The sequence below is a fragment of the Pleuronectes platessa genome, chromosome 5 (assembly GCF_947347685.1).
Source record: "Pleuronectes platessa chromosome 5, fPlePla1.1, whole genome shotgun sequence".
NCBI lineage: Eukaryota > Metazoa > Chordata > Actinopteri > Pleuronectiformes > Pleuronectidae > Pleuronectes > Pleuronectes platessa.
Genome location: NC_070630.1, coordinates 13,009,901 through 13,034,403, shown reverse-complemented (window position 1 = coordinate 13,034,403; position 24,503 = coordinate 13,009,901). Strand labels below are relative to the sequence as shown.

General features: G+C 42.1%; 1 protein-coding gene across 1 annotated transcript in view; it reads right to left on the bottom strand.

Moving 5' to 3' along the window:
* grik4 (glutamate receptor, ionotropic, kainate 4) overlaps nucleotides 1-24,503 on the bottom strand; it is a 153,389-nt gene that overhangs the window by 62,409 nt on the left and 66,477 nt on the right. The window contains exons 5-6 of the mRNA XM_053423578.1: nucleotides 23,532-23,710; nucleotides 18,926-18,979 (exon numbers count right to left, since the gene is read on the bottom strand). Of these exons, the coding sequence (XP_053279553.1) occupies nucleotides 18,926-18,979; nucleotides 23,532-23,710 (233 nt within the window). The remainder of the gene's footprint in view (nucleotides 1-18,925; nucleotides 18,980-23,531; nucleotides 23,711-24,503) is intronic.

The following is a 24,503-nucleotide window of genomic DNA, read 5'->3' as shown; positions in this document are numbered from 1 at the left end:
CAACCAAAAACGTTAACTCCACCTTCCCAGCTCCTGCCCCCTCACTTCTGAAAAATCTCCCAATCGTCTCATCTATTCTTCATTTCCTTTTCCTGTTTTATTCTCCTTGTCTCTTTTATGTCTCTTATATCATTTTCACATAACGTAGCATTCACACGTTCGCCGACACACATGTCTGAACGTGTGACCACTTCCTGTTTGTTATGATGTACATTGCTTGAAGAGTGAATAATGAGATCCCAGGAGAACAGATGCTGCTGAAATCAGGATGCACCATCATGAACTCAGCCTCTTCATCCCCTACACATTCCTAACACATACAGGAACACATGTGGACAAATTTCTTCACAGTTGTGTGAGCCTCTATAAATCCACCCTCCTAGAAAGGATCAGAAAAATGAAGCAGCCTCTTTCAGTTCTCTCATCTCCTCAAATAGGATAGAAATGTTGGGACTATAGCTATTCCCCATAGGCTCCAGGGGGCATCTACTGAATCCAGCTGCCGCTCTGCTTCATGCATAGTAACGGCCTGTAACTGAAAACTCATAGCTTACTGTGAGGGGACCTTTGTAATATGCATGCATGCAGTGCAGGGAATATTGGAATGCTGATTTCATACTGTCCCTTCACACTCATGTTATGTTTAATGCATGAATAGTCTGAGTCTGAGTTATCTGGACATTTTGTTTGTTTGAGGAGTTTTTTTTTAAAGTGGCATTAAACTTAATGGAGTTTGCTGAAGTTTGAAAACTGCAGATAATCACAGTGCTGCTGTGGAGGAACACTGCAATAAAGTCACATGAGTCAGAACAATAAATAGAAGTTGCACATTAAATGACTCACAGGCGTAATGTTTCACATAGAGTAAAGGAGTATTGAGCACTGTTAAATGTTTTATATTTTCTGCCATTAATTAGCATAAGCAGAGGTATGGGCTAAGCTGCAGTAATTGATTTTTGGACAATTGGGAGCAGTGCAACAGGCAGTAAACTCTGAGGTATTATTACCTTATAATGTTGTACTTGTTTAATGTGTTGGAAACAATTTGCCGTGCAGACAACTGGCAGATAAACAACAACATTAAAATTCTATTGGAAATGTGTTTGTGTCTTTTTGATGACTGGGGCCATTGTCTGAGCCAAGGTCGTTGATGTCTATGTTAAATTGTTTACACGGGATCCGGTTAGTTTTGGTTTCAACATTGTGATTTAGGGAGCGCACTTAAGACTTTGTGTCTACCTGCACTTGAAATTGGTTGGTTTGTAGATGGGCGTGCGTCTGATATTGACACGTTTGTTTATCTGGTTGCTACTGTAAAATTGTTATGCTATTACCACCAGCATCATCAACTTCAGAAGCCGAGCCCTGCCAATGAACATCCTCGTTATATTAGTAAATTAGTTTCAAGAAGGTCGAGTCAATTCCTGCAATTGATTGAGTCAATTCCTGCAATTGGTTCCAAGGTCTGAACTCTCCAAAAGGAAAATGTTTTGATCAGGACTAAGACAACCTGTTGTGGTCAGAATACATTTTGGACATCCAGACCATAATATTTTGATTCAGACCAACCTAGAAAGTCTGAAGGTTCAGACCAAACCAGGTAGGTGTTATAGTGCCCTACTTACGTTTTAACCCTAATTCTAACTCTTTTAAGGTTTCTAACCAATTCTGAGATAAATGTATCTGTACATCTGTTTCTAAATGCTCCAATAAGTTCACCAGCTAGTTTCTAACTGCTTGTCTGCCTTTTGGTGGCAGGCGCTCAGCATGCAGAGGGGGGGGGGGTGGGGGGTTATCAGAGGATTTGCTGCTGCTGGAGACAAAGCTAATGAGAGCGTTGAGACTGAACCAAACAATAAAGCTGCAACTGAAGATTAAAAAAAGCTCTGTACATTTGAGGGCAGCGGCGGAGCTGGGTGATGGATCCGTGCATGTTTGTCACTCTGAACGACCTCTTTCCCATTTCATTGGGACTATGTAGTTGTTTGCTACGTTATTATGATTATAACAATGTTGATTAGAGCAGCTTTAAGCAGACAGGCGAATGGCATGTCCTTCAGCTGCTGATCCCTCAGATGGGAAAGATACATATTTTGTTCCCTGTGAAATGCGTCCCAGATAAAGACAGAATCGTCAGTGGTGATAATCATCATTGACAAGTTGAGAAAGAAAGACAAATGATCTTATCTCTCTGGCGGCACTGCGAAAAAAACAAACCGCTTCAGTGGCCTATGACATCAGTAACATTTCTGTAAATTGCATATCGATCTCCCTGATATTAAAATACTAATTAATGACATCCCTCATTTTATTCTGGTGGCAGGGTATAACAGGATAAAACCTCGGGGCCGGACTCCGGCTCTGCAATGAGATCCATTTCCAGTGGCACATGATTATTCGCTAATAGCTGGAATGTTCATGCAGTGTTTTTGGCAATAAGTCATTTCACGCTTCTGTCAATTGCCGCGCAAATTCAGGCTGAGCTCTAAAGCCTCCCGCAGCCTTTTAATTACAATGTTCTCAGGGAGCGTGGGATGGAAACGAGGAGGAGGAGAGAGGCAGCTCTTCCACACGTCCTTTTTTCTGCAGACTCGTTATGAACCTGGGATGTAATGGCAAAATTGGCAGAATGATTTACTGAACTTTATGTCCATTAAACCCAATGCAATAATCTACTGCAGTTAGATGTGAGAACTTTAACTGCAGCATCGCCGGATTGCTCACCAGTTGCTGTGTGGATGTTTTGCTGTCTGCGCGTTCACTGAACCAAGTCATCCCTCTTGAGCAGGTCTCTAACCCGTCGCCGGCGGCCAGCTCGTTTCATTTGCTGCGAGGTGTCCATGAGATTACCATAGAGTGTACCTCGGTGCAGCGGGGTTGATACATTAGCTTTGTTTCAAATCTTTTAATGGCCACATATATCAAAACAATCTGGCGGCATTCCTGCAGAGCGTTGGAAACAAATTACCAATTTTATTCCATTATTCATGGAATTATGTCCGACCTACAACAGTAACAACCTATTTGTGAGGCAGAGACCTTATGCCCAGAATAATTCGTAGGCTGGTGGAGGCCAAAAACATCGTGAATATTGCAGACACTGGCATATGGTCGGAATCTGAAACAGTCCATCTTTTCCAGTCAGCTATTCAATCAAACCCCCGCAGGATTTTATAAAAAGAACATAACAGATGAAAAGGGGGAAATATTAAATTTCAAACGAGAAAATCCTTCAAAGTCAAGCAAAATTTAAAGTCTGCTTCTTTTAATTGAAAAGCTTTGCATTCCAAGATCAGATTATTTTACTGGGAAATCAGGAAGGGTTCCCGGAGGTTGGAGGTTGCACTCGGCAACGGGGCTGGAATACTGGGTAGCTGAAATACTGAGACATAAAAAATAGAAAATACAGGGGATAATGGAGATAAGCCTCCATCTAAACACTGCTCATCTCTATGAAGCCCTTAAGTGTTTCACATCGATCACCTGACTGTTTCTCATCCAGATAAGGTAAACCCCACAGCTCTGGAACAGAGATAAAAGAGGAAAGAGCCGCAATTAAAAGGAATATATGTAGGGGAAATCTCTGTATGGATTTGAATGCTCTTGTTCAGGTTGGGTTTTATATTATTTTTTGTAGATCAGGACTCTGTGTTCTTTGGTCTAACCAAATCTCAACCACACCTAATCTATATGTTGACTGGCAAAGGTGATCCAAGTGTGGCTGGCTCAGTTCTGTAGTTGGTGAATTGATGGCAACAGAGGCTAAAAAGTTTTTTTTATACCAATAGGGGGCTTTTGTTGCCACTTTTAGATTTGGTTAAGAAGAAGCGTCAGAGTTACGGCATCCTAGGCACAGGATGAAGTCACACTGTCTGTGTGTGCTGTGAGTCAGTCGTCTGGTCTGTGCCATGGTGGACCAGACAGAGGCTTATCTCAGTGCATGTTGGTGTTTTGAGTCTCTCCTGTGAAAGTGAGAAGTCTCCAGCTCACAACACTGTAAACAAGACACCCAGGTGGACATGCTCCATTTTCACACCTTTTCCACGCTGTAGCATCTTTAAACACACTTTATACCTAAACACTGCAGAGCTGTTAAATGAGAAAGGCTTCAGCAAAATCGTATTTTTATAGTCCCGGTGAAATGGATTTGGGTGAGATGCATTCTTCCAGTTTGCAGGGTGGCTTAGCTGGATATTTGTTTCTTGGCTCTCTTGCACACAGGGTAACTTTATTCAGCCGCTCTTGTTGTGATTTCAGGAGGTTATTTACACCAGGCTTCACAGCACCCACAGAATATAGAGGAAACACCATGAGGGGAGGCCGGAGGTGTTGTTGATTCATGTCATGTAGTGCCAATGAATATTGCTTTGTATAACCTGCACATAATACATTACATTAAATTACATTCAATCTAGCTGACGCTTTTATCCAAAGCAACTTACAATAAGTGCATTCAACCATGAGGGTACAAACCCAGAACAACAAGAATCAAGAAAGTACAGTTTCTTCAAAAAAAGCAAAACTACAAAGTGTTATAAGTAAATGCCATTTAAATACCTTTAATTTGTTGTAGGACATTCATTCCCTGACTTTAGCTTCAGATATGTTGCCAATCCCGTGTAGTTGCTTTCTGTCCTCGGTGACCATTACTGTGAATTCAGTTAGCCGCAATGTAAAAATATTTTAGATGCAATTCATTTTCTTGTCTTTATTTATCTTTTAATCCTTATTGGCCTCATTTTGTTCAGGATGGAATGTGTTTGTGTTACTCTCAGCTCGACATATCCCACATGTCTTAATCAGCATTATATGTTGGACCAGATTTGGCTTATCCAAATGATGTTAACGTGACCCATATCAAATTTATGAATACGGTATTAAAATATAAATAAAATAAATAGCAGCGTATTAGTGTGCATGTAAACGTAGTGATTGTCCCTCACTAATCCTGATTGGACACGATCAGCTCTCCAATCAGCACAGCCTGACTGTGTATTGAACTCTCCATCTAGATGTCTTTGTCTGGGCTGAGCGATAATCAGATTAAAGTAACAGTTATGCCTTCACTCAAATTAAAGCTCCATCAGGGCTGATTAAAACATCCAATTTGCAATACTTGACACAGATCCCATAAATTGGCTTTCTGGTAGATGTGTTGGAATGCACTGGCACAACCAAAGTCACATGTGTGATTAGTTAAAGAGGCATGACATCAGGCTGAGTGAGGTCACTGACCACCGACGCTGATTTACAGCAAAAGACAATAAACAAAGTGAAGAAACAAAAGCGTATGCGAGCAAATGCACTCTTGTATTCACTCTTTTAGAAGGATAGCAGTGAGCGGTTCCATCTTAATGGGCGCCCTCCTTACAAAGCACACATGCTACGTCTTTGAGAAATTACACACGAAGTGGAGTGAAAAGAAAAATGAATCTTGGCTTATGGTGACTTTGTGTCGTCAGGTTTCTGGCTTATTACACGGTACATGGCAGGTTCGAGATGGGTGAATGAGCGGTCTGGAATATATGGGGGGGAGGGAAGGGGATAAAAGAATGTCAGTGACCAATGAGGCTATGAGGAAATGTAAAGGGAAGAGGAAAGGAATGACGGAAGTCGCCAGGTGGAAGTGGGATTGTGGGACGACGCCGGGAAGAAAGTTATAGAGCGTAAAAAGGAAGTCAGGTATGAAGTAAGCAGGCAATTTCCACTTCCCAAAGCAGATCCCACAGTAAGCCGGGACTCAAGCCCTGGGATTTGGGAGATAATAGGCTGTAATACAATTGTCAACACTGAGTCATCCGGACATGGGGCTCGGAGGGGGAGTTGCAGGTAATAGGGCTGACAAGGAGTAATCAATACGACAGAACTCCGCAAAGGTCTGAGCCCGAGAGTTGGAACACCAGCATCAATTATTCATTCCTATTCACACAAACACCCAGCCACAGATAAAAAGAGACCAGGGGACTTTAGTTCTAGTAATTGTATGGAAATAAGGCTTCTAAGTGTGTTTTTAATCAATGATAAGTTATATTAAGTGTGATAATCTAAGGTGGTTTGACATGCCAGGGCATAAATTGTCACTCTCTCAACTCTACCATCTCCGCATAAGTCAGTCAACAACTATTCTACATTTTAATTGAATACCATATATCTTAAAATGCACGTTCCCACTCTACAGGCAGACTGTGGATTTCATTAGTGTCACTGCTCTTTAAAAGTCACTATACCTCCGATCACGCTCGCTCACTTCATGAATCCTAATCAATTTCTAATTTTTTACACGAACAGAGCAATTCCCATCCCACCCTGTTACCCCTGAAAGCTAGACATAAATGATTAATGAATGCCCTTCATGGATACTGATACGAGTGTCAACGGGTTTCTCTGTCTTTTTCTTTTTGTGCGAGGAAAGGAGAAAAGAGGTTTGCTATGTGGACGGCCATCTCGGCAACCAAAGTGTCCTGCATGTGCTGTTCAATTGTTAATGAACCAATTATACAATACAAAATTTGAAGATAACAAAGATCATATAATTGCATTAAGTCTTTGCCCTAAGTGGAGACACTTGCAGAAAGCCGTTGGCTTTGAATAGGGTTGTGGGTCTTTTCTATAGAATATCAGATAATAAGTTCAATCAGTGATGAAAAGGGTCTGTGGTGGAAGTCTGCTTCTCTGCCCTCATGCACAATACACAACCAGTAATAATGCCTGATCACTGTGAGACGTTACATGAGCTCTTCTCTTCCAGTCGGTGCTTATTTGAGCACGTGAGATGGATGATGGTTAAATTGACTGTCTTCAAAATATGGAAATAAATAAATGATTAGAAGATGAAGCTCAGATTTGTAACCGTCTGTGCAATCTGATATGGGAAATATTGAGCTGATTGTAAATGTCAATAGAGAAGCTGTTTTTAAGACCTTTTCATACAAGGGTTCGCAACATTACTGGACATTCAACTAGAACAACTATGATGCCAATCGGGAAAAGATCCAGTGTTATATTGATATGTCATAATACCATATGTGAATGGTTTAAAAGTGTCAGGGTGGTTTGATAGAGGTGACTGCTGTTTAAATAACCCTAGGTTCACCAGTGGTTATGACTTTCAGAGTGTTTTTTTTACATTCAAATCCAGAGGTATATCTTCCATCTTTTGTAAATTAATATACAAACTTGGCAGGTGAATCCCAGAGTCCCATTTTTGATGCTGTTGCAGCAAAAATGGCCATCCACTACTCGTTATTCTTCTCAAGCCTTTTCTGAAATTTTCTCTGCAACAGTTCACAGGACAGAATGGCCGAGGCCTTGATCCCTTCCTTGATGACTTTATTGAATAGTTAATGGTGCAGAGAGGCAGGATGGAGGAGATCTGCAAGATGGATGGTAGTCATCATCAAATATAATCTAAATCAAAAGTAGGATAGCAGGGGGACAGAGTGCACACCTTATCCAAACAGGCCACCAGGAAGGCCCTGACCTTTCCCATTGTAAAGATGGATTTATAGTTCTGGATTCAGTAGTTACAGCATTGAAGTTGACCCTATAAGTACACTGTCAACACCTGGGAAGCTTATGTGTTCTCCAACATGTTGGTCAGTAGACAGTGGTGATAGCGTAGATAACGTTAGGAAAGTAAAAGAGAAGAATCCGTTTTTTTTGCCTTACTTGCATTGGCACAATTCAATTCCTGCTTATGTCGATCATCGTGACATTCAACATAAATATGAACATCCCACAGCATTAGCTTTCAGTACAGTTATGAGACATAGAAGTTTCATGCCATTATAGGGCACTGAGTAGAGCACACAACTCCGCCAAGGACCAACAGTTCCCTTAAGAAACCTCATTTAAAGGGGACATATTGTGAAAATTCCATTTGTGAGGGGGGGCGGGGCACTCAAAACAGGTCAATCTGAGGAGGTTTTAGACAGGGTAAAAAGGTACTGTTTTAAATTATCCTTTTGGTATTTTGACCAAAATATGTTACAGACATTTCATTAAGACCCCAAGGAACCATATCAACTTGTGGTAAAATGGGCATAAAATGTCCCCTTTAAATTCACTAGATCCATATTTTTATTAGAATCTGGACCAAATTGATAATAAATCAATATAAATGAACTATTCTCGAAGAAATTATGTTGAAAAATGTTAAAGAAAGTGATAATGTGTTTGTGGATCCGCCCCCTGATCCATATCCGTACTACATTTTGATGGGCTCTTCCTTGGATCATGCCCCACCCCTCCACAAAAGCTCATGCGGAAATTGGTTAAGTAGTTTTTGCGTAATCCTGCAACCTAACAAACAAAACTTAATCACCTTGGCAGAGGTAATTTTATGGGTGACCTCTTCAAGAGTAGTGGATGACACAATCACTATTTGGATTATAAAGTCACCATGACCTGTGTGGATGCTGAGTTATAAATCAAAACATTCGCCGAAGATCGGGACTGGGATTAACATTTTACACACAAACTAGATAAATGAGATAGTGACAATATCATGATAATAACAGCACTTTGGGTTTTTCCGTCTGATCAACTTGATCTTTCAGAGACTTTGAAACAACCAAACCAGAAACTAACAATAGTGCAAATGTGTAGAGTGGGGATGTATAAATTGAAGCCTCAGAAGAATTTATATCTGGGGTGCAGTTGTGTTAGTGTTGTATTGCTCCGCACACCATCAACACAAGAAACGTAACGCAAAGTAAGCTGGTGTTTTTGCGTTACAAAATGTGTTGCATGCAGACATTATTTGGTGAAACACAGTTGTTGTGACATAATCGTCACATAGTTTATATTCTGGCTGGATGCACCTCTGTGTTGTCACCGTCCACGTAGCCTATTACCTTTCCTATTACTCAGTTGATTAATTCTCAAACTCTGTGTCTAAACAGGGAAATATGAACTTTACATAAGCCGTGGAGGGGAATTAATTAAATCCCAATCACTTTCACAGTCACAGTGGCTGCCCTCTAAAGCAGGTTGAGTGACAAGAGTTTTTTTTTATTTATAAGTCTTCTCTACCACATGAGTACATGAGATGGAAGGCAAGGTTGACCCTAAGTGAGTTTCTGGTTCCATTTTTTTTAGGAATGTTCCCTTCATTCATTCACATTCACAGATACGGGATGAGAACAAATTTACCAGAACAATAAACTTTTGAAATTGAATTCTCTATCACCTAGACAATATTTTTTATCAAGGCCAGGCACATCTAGACAGAAAAATACAGAGTGGGGGAAAGAACCCGAAAGTGGTAGACAGACCGAGGGGAAGCCGGTTTTAGCAGCACGGAAAAGAGGTGAAACTACCAGGACAAGGTCAGACAGCAAATACTAACTTTCCACCACTAGCACAGAGTGACAGAGTGACAGAGGCAAGGGCAACCTCCAAGACAGTAGAGGAAGAAAAAAAGAAATTTAGGAGTAAGAGACCATTGGAGAAATTGTGCAGGTCGAAGAAGGTTTGCATATACCTCATCTTCCTTTTTGTGGTACATTGAATAATAAAGCATTTTCACATTTGAAAGCGTTGGGAGGAATAATAAGAAGGGTGAATCATGTAGAGCCCGCGAAACCCCGACTGGCCAAGAACAAATGGCGGGGAGCAGGTCAGGGTGAGGGAAAGAATAGGGATTAACTCGTGAATAACAGCATCAGCCATGCTTCAGAAGTCCGACCCTACATCCTCCCTCTCGCTTCTATACAAACCTGCCAATCAGCTCCAAGAAATATGAATGGAGAAAGAGGGAAGGTGAAAGAAAGAAAAATGAGTGGGAATCAAATATGCAGCCTGCTTCTCTATCACTGCTGCTGGTTTATGACAGCAACACCAGCAGACACAAAAATACACACAGCTTATTTCCTGGAAGCAGACGGACAGGCAGGTAGATAAGAGGGCTAAGACGTTACAACTGTGTGCATGTGCGACTGGGAGCGATGGGATGTTGTGTGGGTGAGCATGTACATGGGTTTATTCATTTGGAGTTTCATTTGGGCGTGTGTGTTCACTGGTTAACTGTGTGTGTGCGTGTGTGTTTGTCCGTGCGTGTGTGTGCGTGTGTGAGTGTGAGAGATAGTCAGGAAGCGCTGGCAGCTCTTCAGGCATGGATGCATGACAATGACTGCAGTGACAAGAGGGATCACGGGTGTGTGGAGGGGAAATGGAACATGAAGAACAAAACAAACAGGCAGAGGGTTTGTGTGTGTGTGTGTGTGTGGGTGTGTGTGTGTGTGTGTGTGTGTGTGTGTGTGTGTGTGTGTGTGTGTGTGTGTGTGTGTGTGTTTGTGTGTGTGCGATTGGAGGATTGAACTGATGGCCCTGCTTTGCAGAGACTGATGATACGTCAGCCGGCACTGGGAGTCAGAGCGTGTTTCTGATAGTTGTGTGTGAGTGTGTGTTGTGTGTATGTATGTGTGTGTGTGTGTGTGTGTGTGTGTGTGTGTGTGTGTGTGTGTGTGTGTGTGTGTGTGTGTGTGAGTGAGTGAGAGAGAGAGACGGAGTGAGCCCGCGCGCTTTCATCAAGACTCAAAATGACATCACAAAGTGAAAGTGTGCCACGCGAGGCGCTGCGAGGCCCAATCCCGTGCTCACCTAACCTTCAAATGACATTAGACATGCCGTCAACATGTGATGAGTCACTGCCAAGCTGTTGTGATTTATTCAATCCTGCCGAATAGCTCGGATCGCAGGATACAAATCACTTAGATGGAAGCCATGAAGTGGAGTGGAGGGGGGAGGGTGTTGGCGTTTGTTTTGATTGTTTCCATCAGTGCATTTGTCTGTGCGTGCCTCCTGTGTGCGCGCCCGTGTGTTGGGTTATGTTCCAGCTGAGGAGGCTGCAGGATGTCGGCCACTCGCTTCCTCTTAAACAATGTTGTCTTCACGGAGAGAAGATGTAGAAACCCTGCGGAGCTGTTGAGATTTATCACCCCTCCAGGAAGTGTGTTTTTGTTTGAATCTCTCCGCCCACTGTGACCCGGGGGCCTCGACTTCTATCTCACAATTAATGCTCAGTATATTTACTGCTGGTGGTAAGTGGCCCTATAAGAGAGAGGAAACTGAACGGGCGCTAAGGGCTTTATCAAATGGACTAAAAGAAACAATGCATGATAATATCACCTGCGTGTCTAATTCTGATCAGCTCCATCAACTAAAGGGACTGCTTGGATCGAGATTGAACATTACACTACCAAGGACGGATGCCTCGCAAACCACGGAGGTGAATTAATGTAGCGAAGAACACATTACAGGTTATGAGACACAGCAATCTGAGTCCAACCAAAACCAGGCAGCGTCCACCGAAGGTCCTTAGCTCTTATTATGGTCAATTGATAGTCGCTCTTTCACATCCATGTTCTCCACAGAGACTCTAGTAATAAACTGACTGATACCATATATGAGTAACAAACTTATACATTATTAGAGACACGCGAGAGGAGGCAAACAATTTGAATGTTTTATTACCCAATTTGAATTACCCGACCGAATCTTCCTTCTCCGCAGACCCAAAAATCTGATTAATAAAATCAACGCATCACTCAAGAAGCAAAACAAAAACTGAAATTAGCCTCAAAGTTGTCTTATCCAGAAATAGGCATGACAGACCCCCCCCCCCCCCCCCCCCCCCCCTTTTACTGTAGACTGGGGAGCTGAGTGAGGACGTTGATGAGCGTCTTGAGATGATTCAGGTGAAACAGATTAGGCAGGGGAGCGGCCCGGCAAATCGTTAGTCAGAGATGTCAAGAAACGCAGATAAATGAAGTGTCAGCAGAGGAGGGAGAGGGGAGGAGGGAGCACTGTCAGAAGAGAGGTGGAAACAAGGGAGGGAACAGAGAGATGGAGACGGAGCAGGGAGCAGGAGGGAATCATTTAAGAACAATGAACGTGTCCTAAGCCTTAACAATTTGTACGCCAACGGTGGGATTTCAGAGGAATAAACTCCACTGATTACGACGTGCAGCCGAGTTCTACATCACGGGCAATTATGTTCACCGCACGTTTCTTCTGACTCATCAGTGAATCACAACCGCGTCATCTCATGTTAACTCATGCATGGTTAATCACAAGACGGTCTCTTAAGAAAGTCTCGCATTTATCATTACTTTTAATAAAGCTGCTTGATTGATGGTTTCCAGTTGCAGTTTAAATGCTTCGCAAATTATTTATGGAGGTACTGTGAGTAATTCTCTCACATTGCACATTAGACAGTGGTGTCTCATCTTCTGAGCTGCCTCCGACGTGAGTACAATCTACTTTGTGCAACTATGTGTCATCCTTTATGGAGCAATCAAGTTTCTGACATGCTTTCCCTGCTTTTGAAGTGTCTCTAATGTTTTGTGTAAGTGCCGTAATTACAGTCAGACGAGCGCCGACAGACGACATGAAATGTGAAAAGTTTTATTCCAGATTCAAACCTGAAGCATTTTAATTTGATGTCATGTAAATGGTAAATGGGCTAAATTCTTATCGAGCACTCAAAAGGCTTTTACAGTAGGAGTCCAATTCCCCTATTTGTGCACATATTCAAAGAGCATTTCTAAAAGCAGTGCTCCTGCTGTCACACACATTCATTAGAAGTCGGGCATTTAAGGCCCCCCATCTTGCCAATGGAGGCTTCACATACCTCCTGAGCCGTATAAGGTATACAGGACCGATGAGACTGGAAACGCACCACATAAATACCGTCAATTTATCATATCGTAAAATTTAAATGTTCCAGGTTTGCATCTGGTATAAAATCTGTATTTCCTGTTATTCCTCTCCTTGACTCACCCGACTGGTTCTCCTCCCTGATAAGAAATACACAAGCTCATAAAAGCTTATATATGAGCTTGTGTATATGATTATGCCAGCACATCTACAGTGTTTCCAAACGGAACTCTAGTAAATAATCAGGATAAATGTAAGCACATTAAAAATGTTGCACTTAATCTACATTCACCATTTTATTAAGGACCTAACATTAGCTCATCCCAGCAAGGGGAAAAAGAAAAACACACAACCTGTGATTCTACAACACCGAAAAAAGGTGAGACTACAGTATGAGCGGAGCTGGAGGTCAAACTATGCACATGAGGTCAAACTGAATTAGCCAGGTAATGTGTGGTAATATCACAATGAATTATAGGAGTCATTGCCATAAACAGTTTCCTGCTGTAGGACATTATATTGTGCAGTACGTGTCTCTAATGCTGCGGCTACCCATTGCAATGCAAATCATAATCATCAAATCTCCCAGTATGAGCCTCTGGTTTAAACACTCACTTGTTCCATCGTGCAAACTAAACCATAAACTGAAAAGTCTTGACAGCAATTTGGTGAATTAGACGCTCTTCAGATCAGAATCCACAGTGAGGGTTCCCACCCTAAAGACACATCAGATGGTTATTGACTCTAATTTGAACCTCGAAGTAGAACCTATTTTACCTGTATATCAATGTCTTTAGATCCCATGTTTTAATGATAACATCAATCAATTAATTATTAGAGACTATGGTCAACATATCTAAAAAGAAATGTTAGAATTGAAGCAGACAGAGGTCAGACTTATGTAAGCTAACAACGAAAGAATCGTAAGCTATGAACTTTTTGCCACGACCAAATAAATATTCACAGACAGTAAAGACTCACATCTCTGAGCTTTGTGTGTCATCTCCGTCTATATTTTCAAAATATGAAAATGAAATAGAAATTATGCATGCTGCCTACTGTCTTTTAAAAGTACAAGAAAATACAATCTGATTCAACCACTGCAAGGATAAATAAGAAAGTTTCCATGTGGCAGAGGCGGTTTCCATGCAGAGCTCCGTTTGAAGCTAAACACAAGTCAAACTAAAGTCGAAGTAAAAACAACAATCTCTCAGTAAAGAAGATTTCTAGCGGACGCCACACTGACTAAACACACCAGGAGATACATCACATTGCTGCTGCCTCCCATTAATACACTGTAAAACATTGTGTGTTAAGAAAAAGACAAACACACGCAGGCTGCCGCTCATTTCACATCCATCATGTGTAACCGCTTTTTTTTAAACCTCACAGGATATGAAAATTCGTACGTGTTGCAGGATTAATTTAGCTACCGAGCCATTTCCTATGTTGTTAAATTCACCATGTTCATAGAAAGGACGGTCAGCAATAAGTAAATGTATCAGGTCACAGGTCGTCTGATGTAAAAGCTCTTTCTAGGCAGAAGGGTGAGGGAGGAGGAGATAAGTGTAACATTTAAATTGACTTCAGAAATGGTATTTGCTCCCTGAGGATAAAGGAAATATCTGCACTGGAACACCTGTTACTATTAAAAGTTCACATGTATGCACACACACACACACACACACACACACACACACACACACACACACACACACACACACACACACACACACACACACACACACACACACATGTAGAATGGTAAGCAATTGTACAATCTTTATCCCCTGTCTTGCTTCCTCTATCAGGAGGTCTCCTTAAGGGAAGATGTTGAGAAAACACATTACCTCAATAAATTGACCGCTTAATCCCGAAGCCCTTATTTAAAATGTCATTCATAGCACATTTGAAAAAATATAAGCAGGAAGTTTATCCACTCACCAAAATGTGGATGCGGGGGGGGGGGGGGGGGGGGGGGAGTTAGAAGTTGACTGGAAGTGGCTACGCTAGCGGACTTAGCAGCACGATGGTGTGTCCGAAGGTCCATGAATATGTCAGAGGACATTTAGCCTAAAACACGGTGTAAATGACGCTGTTTCTAGTCGGTCATGCACGTTGGAACATGCGGAAACCTGGTTTGACACCACACCTGCAGTCTGTTTTTCAGTTTTTTTATTGACTTCAATTGCATTAGATTCTTCTGCAACACTGTTTACCCCTGAGACTCTGGAAGTGTTTTGTGGACTCAAAATCTACACCCACCCCTTCATCAGCATAGTGGTGAGTAGATAATAAGTGAATTTTCATTTTCCCCTGAACTATCACTTTAAGGTAACGTTCGGGCACGAGGTAAAGCGCTGAAGTCATGATGTCAACTCCAGGGGACCCTCTGTGTCACCAGCTTCTGTAACTCAATGCAATCTGTCACTCATGATTAATTTCATCTTTGAAGACAAATGAAAAAGACTCATTACACTCACATTTGAAACAATGTGTCCTAGAAATTATGTTTATACCCAACTAAACAGCAACAGCAAATAGATTTTGAAGGAAACCTAATCTCAATCTGGATTACATTCTGTGGCAACTTTATTAGAAGATGAGGAGGTGGCGGTTGGATGTCAGGCAGAACAATTTTAACCAGATATTGTGCTGTTCGATAAGATGACATGACCCTGTAAACAACCCTGAGTAAAATCACTAAAGGTCTAAATTTCAAAAGCACACGTTTTTGTATTCATAATTATCACAATATTGACGTTAAGGTAATTTCATATAATGTATAAAACAGTTAAGATATAATTAGAGGCCCCAATCATGGATTGATGCCCAAACCTCCACACAACAAATGTGTGATCACTGCCACGAATGTGATGAACCTACTCTTGCGATTTCCATGTAAGGTTAATCGCATGAATTGTAATAAATAACTTGTGAACACCACAGCTCTGTCAATTTTAGCGAGGGTTGTGTTTAATGCCACGTAGCTCGGTGGAAATGCCTGAATAAATAAGAAACCAGTGTTTCTATCTCAGATAGAAAATGAAATTCATTCAAAGTAAAATGCTTTACAAAACCTCTCTGAGGCACAGCAAGAAGTCAAAACCCAAAAGTCTAACACTCCAAAGTGTGCATGCACGGTGCGTTGGAAGTTTGGAGGTTGTTGACTCCCTCCGGTTCAGATGTGGAAGAGTCCTTGACTGAGACATTGAACCCTAAATGGCACCTGATGGCTGTGTGATAGAAAAATGATATATATATATATAAATAGTGTAGTGTCAAACGCTTTGTGTAGTTGATGATACCAGATAAGCATTTTTTTTACAAATGCTGTCAATTCACCACGAAAAACTAAAAGCACGGCAAAGCAGGAACTTGTTCCACCATAACTTGATTTCGCTGATATCCCTATTTAATCAATGCTCGCTCTTCTTAACTGATTTCTGGCTTAATAAACAGCACACTAACCAGCTTAACAAGGCTCACATCCAAAATCGATTTATGACATTGTACATGAATGCCATGTTTCGATTGTTGTTGCTTAGAAATTAGATGATTGTCTGCTTTTTAACAAATTATATCATGTCACAGTTATTTCTGTAATCAGCATATTTGCCTCATAATTATGCATCGAAAGCTAATGAAAATATTGCTGCTTTTTGATTAAGAACCCTAGTCTCAAACTCCTGATTAAACCACTGAGCACCATCACCATGTACCTTTCTCTGCACAGAGAGGACACCACCTCACATAACCTGAATGTTCTCAGTGTTTTATGGCATTTGAACAAATGGCCGAATGCTGTCATTTCTCAGCAATGACGCTAAGCACTTTAATGAGAGGATGAAAAGGAGATGCAAGCTTTTAAACCATTATCTCCATTTTCAGAAATACACTTTTAGTTTTGTCGGAAAAAAATTAGCTGAACTATGAGAGAACATAATGGAAGCACTCCTCTTGTGTGTTCAGGTGCATTTGTACATATGTATGTGTGTGTGTGTGTGTGTGTGTCTGTGTGTGTGTGTGTGTGTGTGTGTGTGTGGTGAGCGACATAAGCACACAAGCAGAACCTTTTAAAAACAGAATTAATTGGCTGAATTACTTACTATGTCAAGTAAGGAGACAACAGCTCTTCTATTGTCTACTCACAGCCTTTGCATTGTGTTCCAGGCTGGTGGACAGGCACACTGCTGACCATCGGAACACTAGCCGGAGCTATTAATGCTGCCGCCGCTGAGCAATGGCCGGATTTATAAGAAAATAGTGGTGATAGTATAGCAGGAGAGCAAATACGGGGTCACCATCTATCTACCACAGATCTGTGTGCTATATGCGGTGTCGTCCAACTGAGCCGCTGCAGCGACACCGGGGGAAGAGCGATGAGGAAGCTTATGTAGGCGCAGACACAAAGAGAAGACAAACAGGTTAAAGAAAGGGTAGAAGAGAAAAGATCGGTGCAATAAGAGAATATGTCAAGGGCTGCGGAGGAAAACAGGAAGATGGCAGCAGCCCACTCTTAATGAGTCATAAATCAGCTTGATATGAATCCTCTCTACAGCACTATTAGAGCAAAGTGTTTCCAAGCTCATTAATTTCCATTAGGGAGCGGCTATCTGGTGAGTTTACTATAGCATCAAATTTTCTCCTATCTTTATGATCTTAGAATAACTCTCATATATCTCCTGGCCTCTGTGCTCCTCAACTCCATCACGCTCACAGTCCTGGTAAATACCTTTCTTATCTAGCGGGGATATTCAATTCCATCCTAATGCAGCAAAGTAACTGATATGAAGTAATATGTAAAACACTCCTAATTTACAAAATATATAGGATTAGTGACAGCTTTGCAAATAAACACTTAAGAGGTTGAACAAACACTGCAGAGGTGATGTGTGTTTGTATACCTGCTGGAGATGGAGCATTTAAGAAGTGGCTGTGAGATGTTTCAGTAGCAGCGATTCAGCTGTTGGTCGGCTGCTGCTGCTGCTGCTATAAAAGCAACTCAGAAAAGAATCAGTGCTTTTCGGCTGCCTCTCTCAGCTCTTTCTCTTTCTGCCACTGTCACCGCTTTTCAACTCACTGCCACTGTAAACAATATAAAACCCCCTGGGACGAAGCATCGTTTACAAAGCCACATTAAGTTTAACTAACCACAGGAAGCAGGTAGATTTAAGAAACTGTGCAACTCAACAATACAGGATGTAATGTGAATGTGGTGAAATCAGTAATAACACAGTTGATGGTCGGGGTGATGTACGTTGTATGAAAACTGCCCCAAATGATAAATATTATTTAAAGAGTTCCAGGCTAAGAACTGAAAGAAACCAAAACGATGAGGTGCACACTGTTCTAATATTTATATCAGACTGTGAATAAAGATGGACGCATCTGAAGCCAAAATATCCTGGACACGAAGCTGCCATGTTGCGCATTAGTGAGTCAGACTCTGCCCAGTAGCAATTGTGGGACGGAGACATAGCAACAATGTCCCATCGATACACATGCTCTTCTACCTATAGCGAGTAAGTCCCAGCTGTCAATCACAACCTTTTACCCTGTTTTTAGCTTCAGATTACTATTTAAACCTAACCTAACAGAAGACTGAGTACTTGAACATACACGTGATTTATAATGAAAAAAAATGTATTGGACTTTGACTTTTTTGTTTGGTCCATGACCCATAGGCAGGATTTATGACCCAACAGGCCGCAATTGAGATGCTTGAATAAATGAGAAAGAAAGAAAGAAAGAAAGAAAGAAAGAAAGAAAGAAAGAAACACCCACAGCCAGAAGTGAGCGCTTGCTCTCGAGACAATGACTTCATGGCTAATTCAATCAGAGCTTGGCAGCCGTTCAACAGTCTTAATTATAAGCAAAGAGGCAGCAAAAACGACAACAGCAACAATACTGATGAATAAATGCGAAGCTATTAAATGATCATTATTATTCATTTATTTGGTCCTGAGATCCAGGGGCAAAAGAACAATGCTCAGAACCACTGAAGACACGACACCACACTCAGCATGTCTCTAATTTGAAGTCACATGCAATGAGGTAGAAAATCAACTATGCTATAAAGACGCAATGCTATAATTCCTTTCTGTTTAACTCCATCCATTTGGCCATTCATTCAGGTGAGTACCAATTAACGTGCACTATGCTTATACACTACACGGGCACCGCGTTAGAGTACTGATGTGCCTCTGTAGGTGTGGAAATCAATATTGCCTCTAAATGCCCACAGCATCGCCCATTTCCTTACCAGTGAGGTGAAGATGTAAGTGTAGTAGACGGACAGCATTCCCAGCTCTGATGCCTGCGGAGGAAAAAGACAAGAAGGGTCAAGAGGTGAAATAGACTGAAAAATGTACGAGAGAGAAAGTTCAGAATGCTCGAAACAGGGTTTGATCTGAAACCCGAGGGGAGACTATAACAGAGAGGGAGACTAGAATAAACATAGGGGCTGGGGAGAGATGGGGGGAGAGATGGGGGGGGGGGGGGGGGTATTGAGAGGTCAGTGATTCAGTGTAACTCCACTCTGCACAGAAAACCAGATCCAATCCAACATCTTGATGGGACCAGGCACATTCTTATCTGACGCCGGCTCTCAATGGAGCGTTTAATTCCTGCGGTGCATTAGTATGCCACCCGTCACTCTGACTTACAATTTGATTAAATCAAAGTCACAGCGAGGAGCAGTTGTGAAGGACAGGGTGAACTTTCCTGAGTTTAATTTCATTAAACACATTAGCAAAATAGAAAATCATCGAGCTATGGACTACTGTTAAATCCCGCTGCAACGCACACAATGATTAAAATCAATAAATATCGTGTAGATACACCAAACTGCAGAGAATGCTTCAAAGTACAATCTCTTTTTCTGAGCATTTCTTCTCAAAAATCATTATTATATTATATTCATCAATATCCAACCAAAGTACCTATTTCACACCTGACTGAACCCGATCGTACACATTTCCATCAGCAACAGATTCTCCACTGACATTATTCCACAGGTGTGTATCATCAGAGTTTTGAAGCGAGTGTTTGGCTGTAGCATCTGAATAAAGTGTAACCTCACACTGTTCGTCACTCAGCTGCTGACAATCTATCCAACTGTTCTGCAGCTGCATGAATAATAAAACACACAACACATAGAAACACACTAATTGCAACCAGAATTACTGGTTGTGGCTTCTTCCCTGTTGTTCTTCATTACGTTGAACAGGGAAGAGGAAAGTGTTTTTTTGCAGAATATTACGATGTCACAGTACAGTTGACCTTTTTTCAAAATTGTTATCAAAACAAAATCCTGTTTTGTGAAAAGTAAATGTCACAGTGACATTTAACTATCACCCCCCAAATTGTGAAGAGGTATTGAATTAACAACAACAGGACAGATGGATGGATTGAAGGACAACCCCAAAACAAGGTCACTGACACTGGTGTGGAGGCGTCAAAGAATAAAAAACATCTTTCATTATTGAGCTCGGAATGAGATCTTCATAGAGTTTTCTCCATTAAGTATTTTAAGCACATCATTACTCTGAGACCAAGCATGGCAACTGTGAAAAGAGCTTATCACGCTTCACGGAAGTGTTTAGAATTACACACAGTAACTAAATCTAGCTAATGGCACCGGGCGGGCGAGGTATTTCTCACCGATCGTGGAGAAAATAAAAGGAATATTTAAAAGAGGTGATTTTCTTTGCCTTGAACACTATCAAACCGAAACTGACATTATAACGGCTACCTCCTTTGGTTGCTGCCCACGTCCCATTGAGGAGAGACAGTACAAACCCAAACAAGCAGCAGATGGAAAATATCCTATTGGTCTTCTTTCACCGCATTCACAATGAGCTCCCCTGCCCGCTGTTTGATCTGCTCGCTGCTCCGCTGCAGCTGTTTGTCAGAGTGCATGCGGTTTGCACTTCCCCTACACGCTCCCCATCCTCCCCACTCTGCTTCTGTGCAGCTGTGCACAACAGTGGAGGCCTGACTGGAGGAGATTACATTGAAAACTAGCATTGAAAACCTCTGAATGGAAAAGACCTCAGAGTGTGAGACCTTTGTCTGAAAAGGGGTTTCGATGTAAGATGTAAACAGACAAGTAAGGGCGACAAAGGAAGACCGTGTCCCTGCAGGACAGGCCGGACGCTCTTGTTATCGCCACAAACTGTTAATGCGCCGGCACGCGGCCTTGATATGTTTGGCCACTCGCCGCCACCACATGAGGGACGGGGATGCCAACTATGCGCCACCCTCAGTGCGGGACTGTCTCCTGACGGACAGAGAGACAAACAGAGTGACACGTTAAAGAGACAAAAGGAGAGAGAGAGACGGAGGGACTGGTAAAGGAGAACGGGCGGCGGGACAGGTGTGAAGGAACACGGTCACGCCGTCTTCTCCGCATTTGGACACAGAACAAAGAGTGAGCAGGAGATCAACTCCATATAGAAACCGAAGACACAGACGGAGGCAGAATCGGGGGGAGGAGGAGAGACGTCCCACTGTGGGCCCCTGCTGCTCTGTGGCCCGGGGTTGCCATGGCGACTAGATGACCACTGATGGCAGCGCGCACACTTGATTGAGGTGAGCGTTCACGATTTAAAACAACTGTGCGCTACAGGGAGAGAGAGAGAGAGAGAGAGAGAGAGAGAGAGAGAGAGAGAGAGAGAGAGAGAGAGAGAGAGAGAGAGAGAGAGAGAGAGTGTACGACCCATTTCCGTCTCCCAAGTCATTGTCACCTCCAGTCCAATGGTCTGTCCATTGACTTCTAGAAATAATGAGGTGCGTATTAATTACTAAGAGACCATATGCTGCTGCCAAACATCCTCGCCTCCCCTGCTCCTACACTCACCTCCATAGACGCCATGAAGTGTCCAATCAGGAGAAGCTCCAGAATGATGTTGAGGTCGGACTGTCCAAGCTCTTCCTAGTGTTCTGTGATGTTAATTATTGGCATGTGCCATTAGTGGAGGAAGCTCGGACAGTTGAGGTCGTGCTATGCTATGGAGAAGTAACGCTCACTAACTAATTGTCTGAAAGTTGTCTCGCTGGATGAGCTTTATGGCTCCGCTTGTTCCATCTATCGTTATATTTCTATGCAGCAGGAAGAGTGAACCAACAGATGGGTAATCGCTGAGAAGGGACATCAAATTATCGGTGTACTTAATTTGCTTCACCGACCTACAGAACAGCTTGTTTTCATCCATAACATCAACTGTGGCCTATGAGGAAGAAGACAAAGGGCCCGCTTCACTTTACGAGTCTGTTTTCACACACATTAATCCACTTAACTGTGCAGAGCTCTCACTTATTGACGATGAATTATTGCAACACATCTTCTTTTAAAGCTGTCATCCATATCATTTAATGGTACAGGTTAATATGACAAGGTTGATTGATAGGCTGTACAACCCTTTCTCTTTAAAAGCTGCAGAGGTGATGTGAGTGTGTGAGTGTCTGTGTGTGTGTGTGTGTGTGTGTGTGTGTGTGTGCGTCTGTGTGTGTGTGTGCGTCTGTGTGTGTGTGTTTGGCTTATATTCTTCATCAGAGTTGAACCATGCCACACCGACAGCATTTTTTTTTTGTCATCTCACACTATAGCTATTATTGTAAAAGAAGTAATAGCAACTATTTTAAATCATAATAAAGTACTGGTTATGTGTGCACTGCACAAAATATTGAATTATACTACTTGGAGTTGTATTTTTCTTGTTTTATAACTGTAAAGCTGTGCTGGACAATTATCACAGATTTTTTGAACTATTTTTGAACTCAAAGTTTTTCAGTCTGTTACCTAGAGACCAGGATTTTGCAGTTCACTTTCCTCAGATATTTGAGTGCAATGCAATTCCCAGTTTGCCGATGTGTTGTATCTCAGACGATGTGTCTAACTTAGAAATAAAAACTAAAACATAAAAACGGGAAAAAATATTTCCCCCCAAACTTTAATTATTGCTGAGATCCATGTTGCTCATCAGGGTTGCTACTACCGAAAGCTGATTCATGTTTCTGAGTCGAAGCTACGCCGCAGGTCCACACGTGACCTACGCACGGGGCCGAGCATTCATGGATGTGCGTAGGTGTGTGTGAGTCATGCTGCAATTACATCCGGACCGCTAGTGGCGGTAGAGTTTTGCTTTGCTGGTGTTGAGTGTCTTCCGGTTTCTGGTCCGATTATTTACAAATTATCTGCCGTCTCTCTTTACTTCAGAACGATGGCGAGTGTTGGAGCAGATCGTGTTGGAGTTGGAGCTGATGGATGATGAAGAGCAATTACTCTTTTTTAAAGAACTGCAACAAGTTGGCTTTAATGCGATGCTACCATAAGACAAATTTGGTCCAAGCCTCCGCGTGTAGTTACATTTTTGGGGAGGCGCATGTCAGGGTACGTTTACATTACATTTACTAATCAACCTACTTTAGATGGCAGACTACTTCTCCCGAAACACATGTAGGCCAGGCCTTCCTCAAGATATGTAAGAGGTTGAGTCATTTTAACAAAAACAAGAAACTACAGGTGACTCTAGGTTATATTCACCCACAATTATGTGTGTTTCCCCCCCCGCTATATTCCAAACTGTGTAGGAGATACAACCTGTATCTCTACGGATCAAAACTCAAGACGAACTAACTTCTTCTCCCAGTTTAAAAATTAATTCTTCACATATACAATTGCTTGAACACTTTTTTTTTTGCCTCAGGCATTTTTCTGCTACTTTTCCTTTTCAGGAGTTATGAGAATTATATAAATCTGGGTCTTGGGCATTTTTGAACGGCATACAGTTAAGGCTGCATAGCTGGAGACATGAAAGAAGTTATCAGTGCACATAAAACATGGCTATCATGTGACCCATACTAACCCGTTCCAAAATGATATGTGACATGGTGGCGTTGGCGTCGACTATGATGGTGGCGGTCTTGTCATCTCGGATCTCCTTCAGGAGCGGGGTCGGGTCCTGGCTCTCGTCAAGCATGCGCACTGACAGGGTCTCCTTGGAGATGAGGAATCGCCTGAGGAGCTGCTCCAGGTTCAACAAGCCTGCCGGTAAAACACACACACACACACACACAGACGCACACATGAGGGGGTTACTTGTACTGAAGGGAAGACTCTTCCAGGGAGACGGAGCGTAGCTGTATTAGTCTTTTTCAAAGTTGAAGTGGAAGTCACGGAAGTAGACGGGACATGCAGCATAAACTTAATCGAGGTTCATTGTCCTCAATTGCAGAGAAATGGGCCTCCACTTGCTTTTTACCACATTTAAAAACAACGAGCAACTAGACTGTTTACCTTTAATTACAATTATTGTAAAGCCATCAAACGTAAAGAGGCATTCCAGTAACTTCTCTTGTAATACGGCCTGTGGTAATAGACCATTCAACTCCGGTGAGGTAAGTGGGATTTGCCCTAGTTAAGGCATCGTTGACTTAATCAAAAGGCTCCCAGCAGCAGTTTACCAGTCACTATGCATCTGTATGTGAACACACCCTGAGAGGTTAATTGGGCTAATTTTCCATACAGGACTTTAAACTCATTTGCAAAGTGTGTTACAGTGAGAAAAATAAAACCTGAACAAAACCTCAGCGTGAATGTATTACAGTTACATCGGCTTCACCGCAGGGGATCCATCTCCAACTCACCCGCCTCATAAAACACCTTGTGATGTTGGCGGGGAGGAGGACATAACTTTGAGGGGAAGGATTTGCCTCGCAGAGCCCCTACCTACTATTTCCATTATGACTTAAATATGGAATGACACTCAAGACTCTGTTGTCAATTATGTGAGATTTTTTTACCATGGAGACAGCACAGCCGTTCATCTGTCACACAG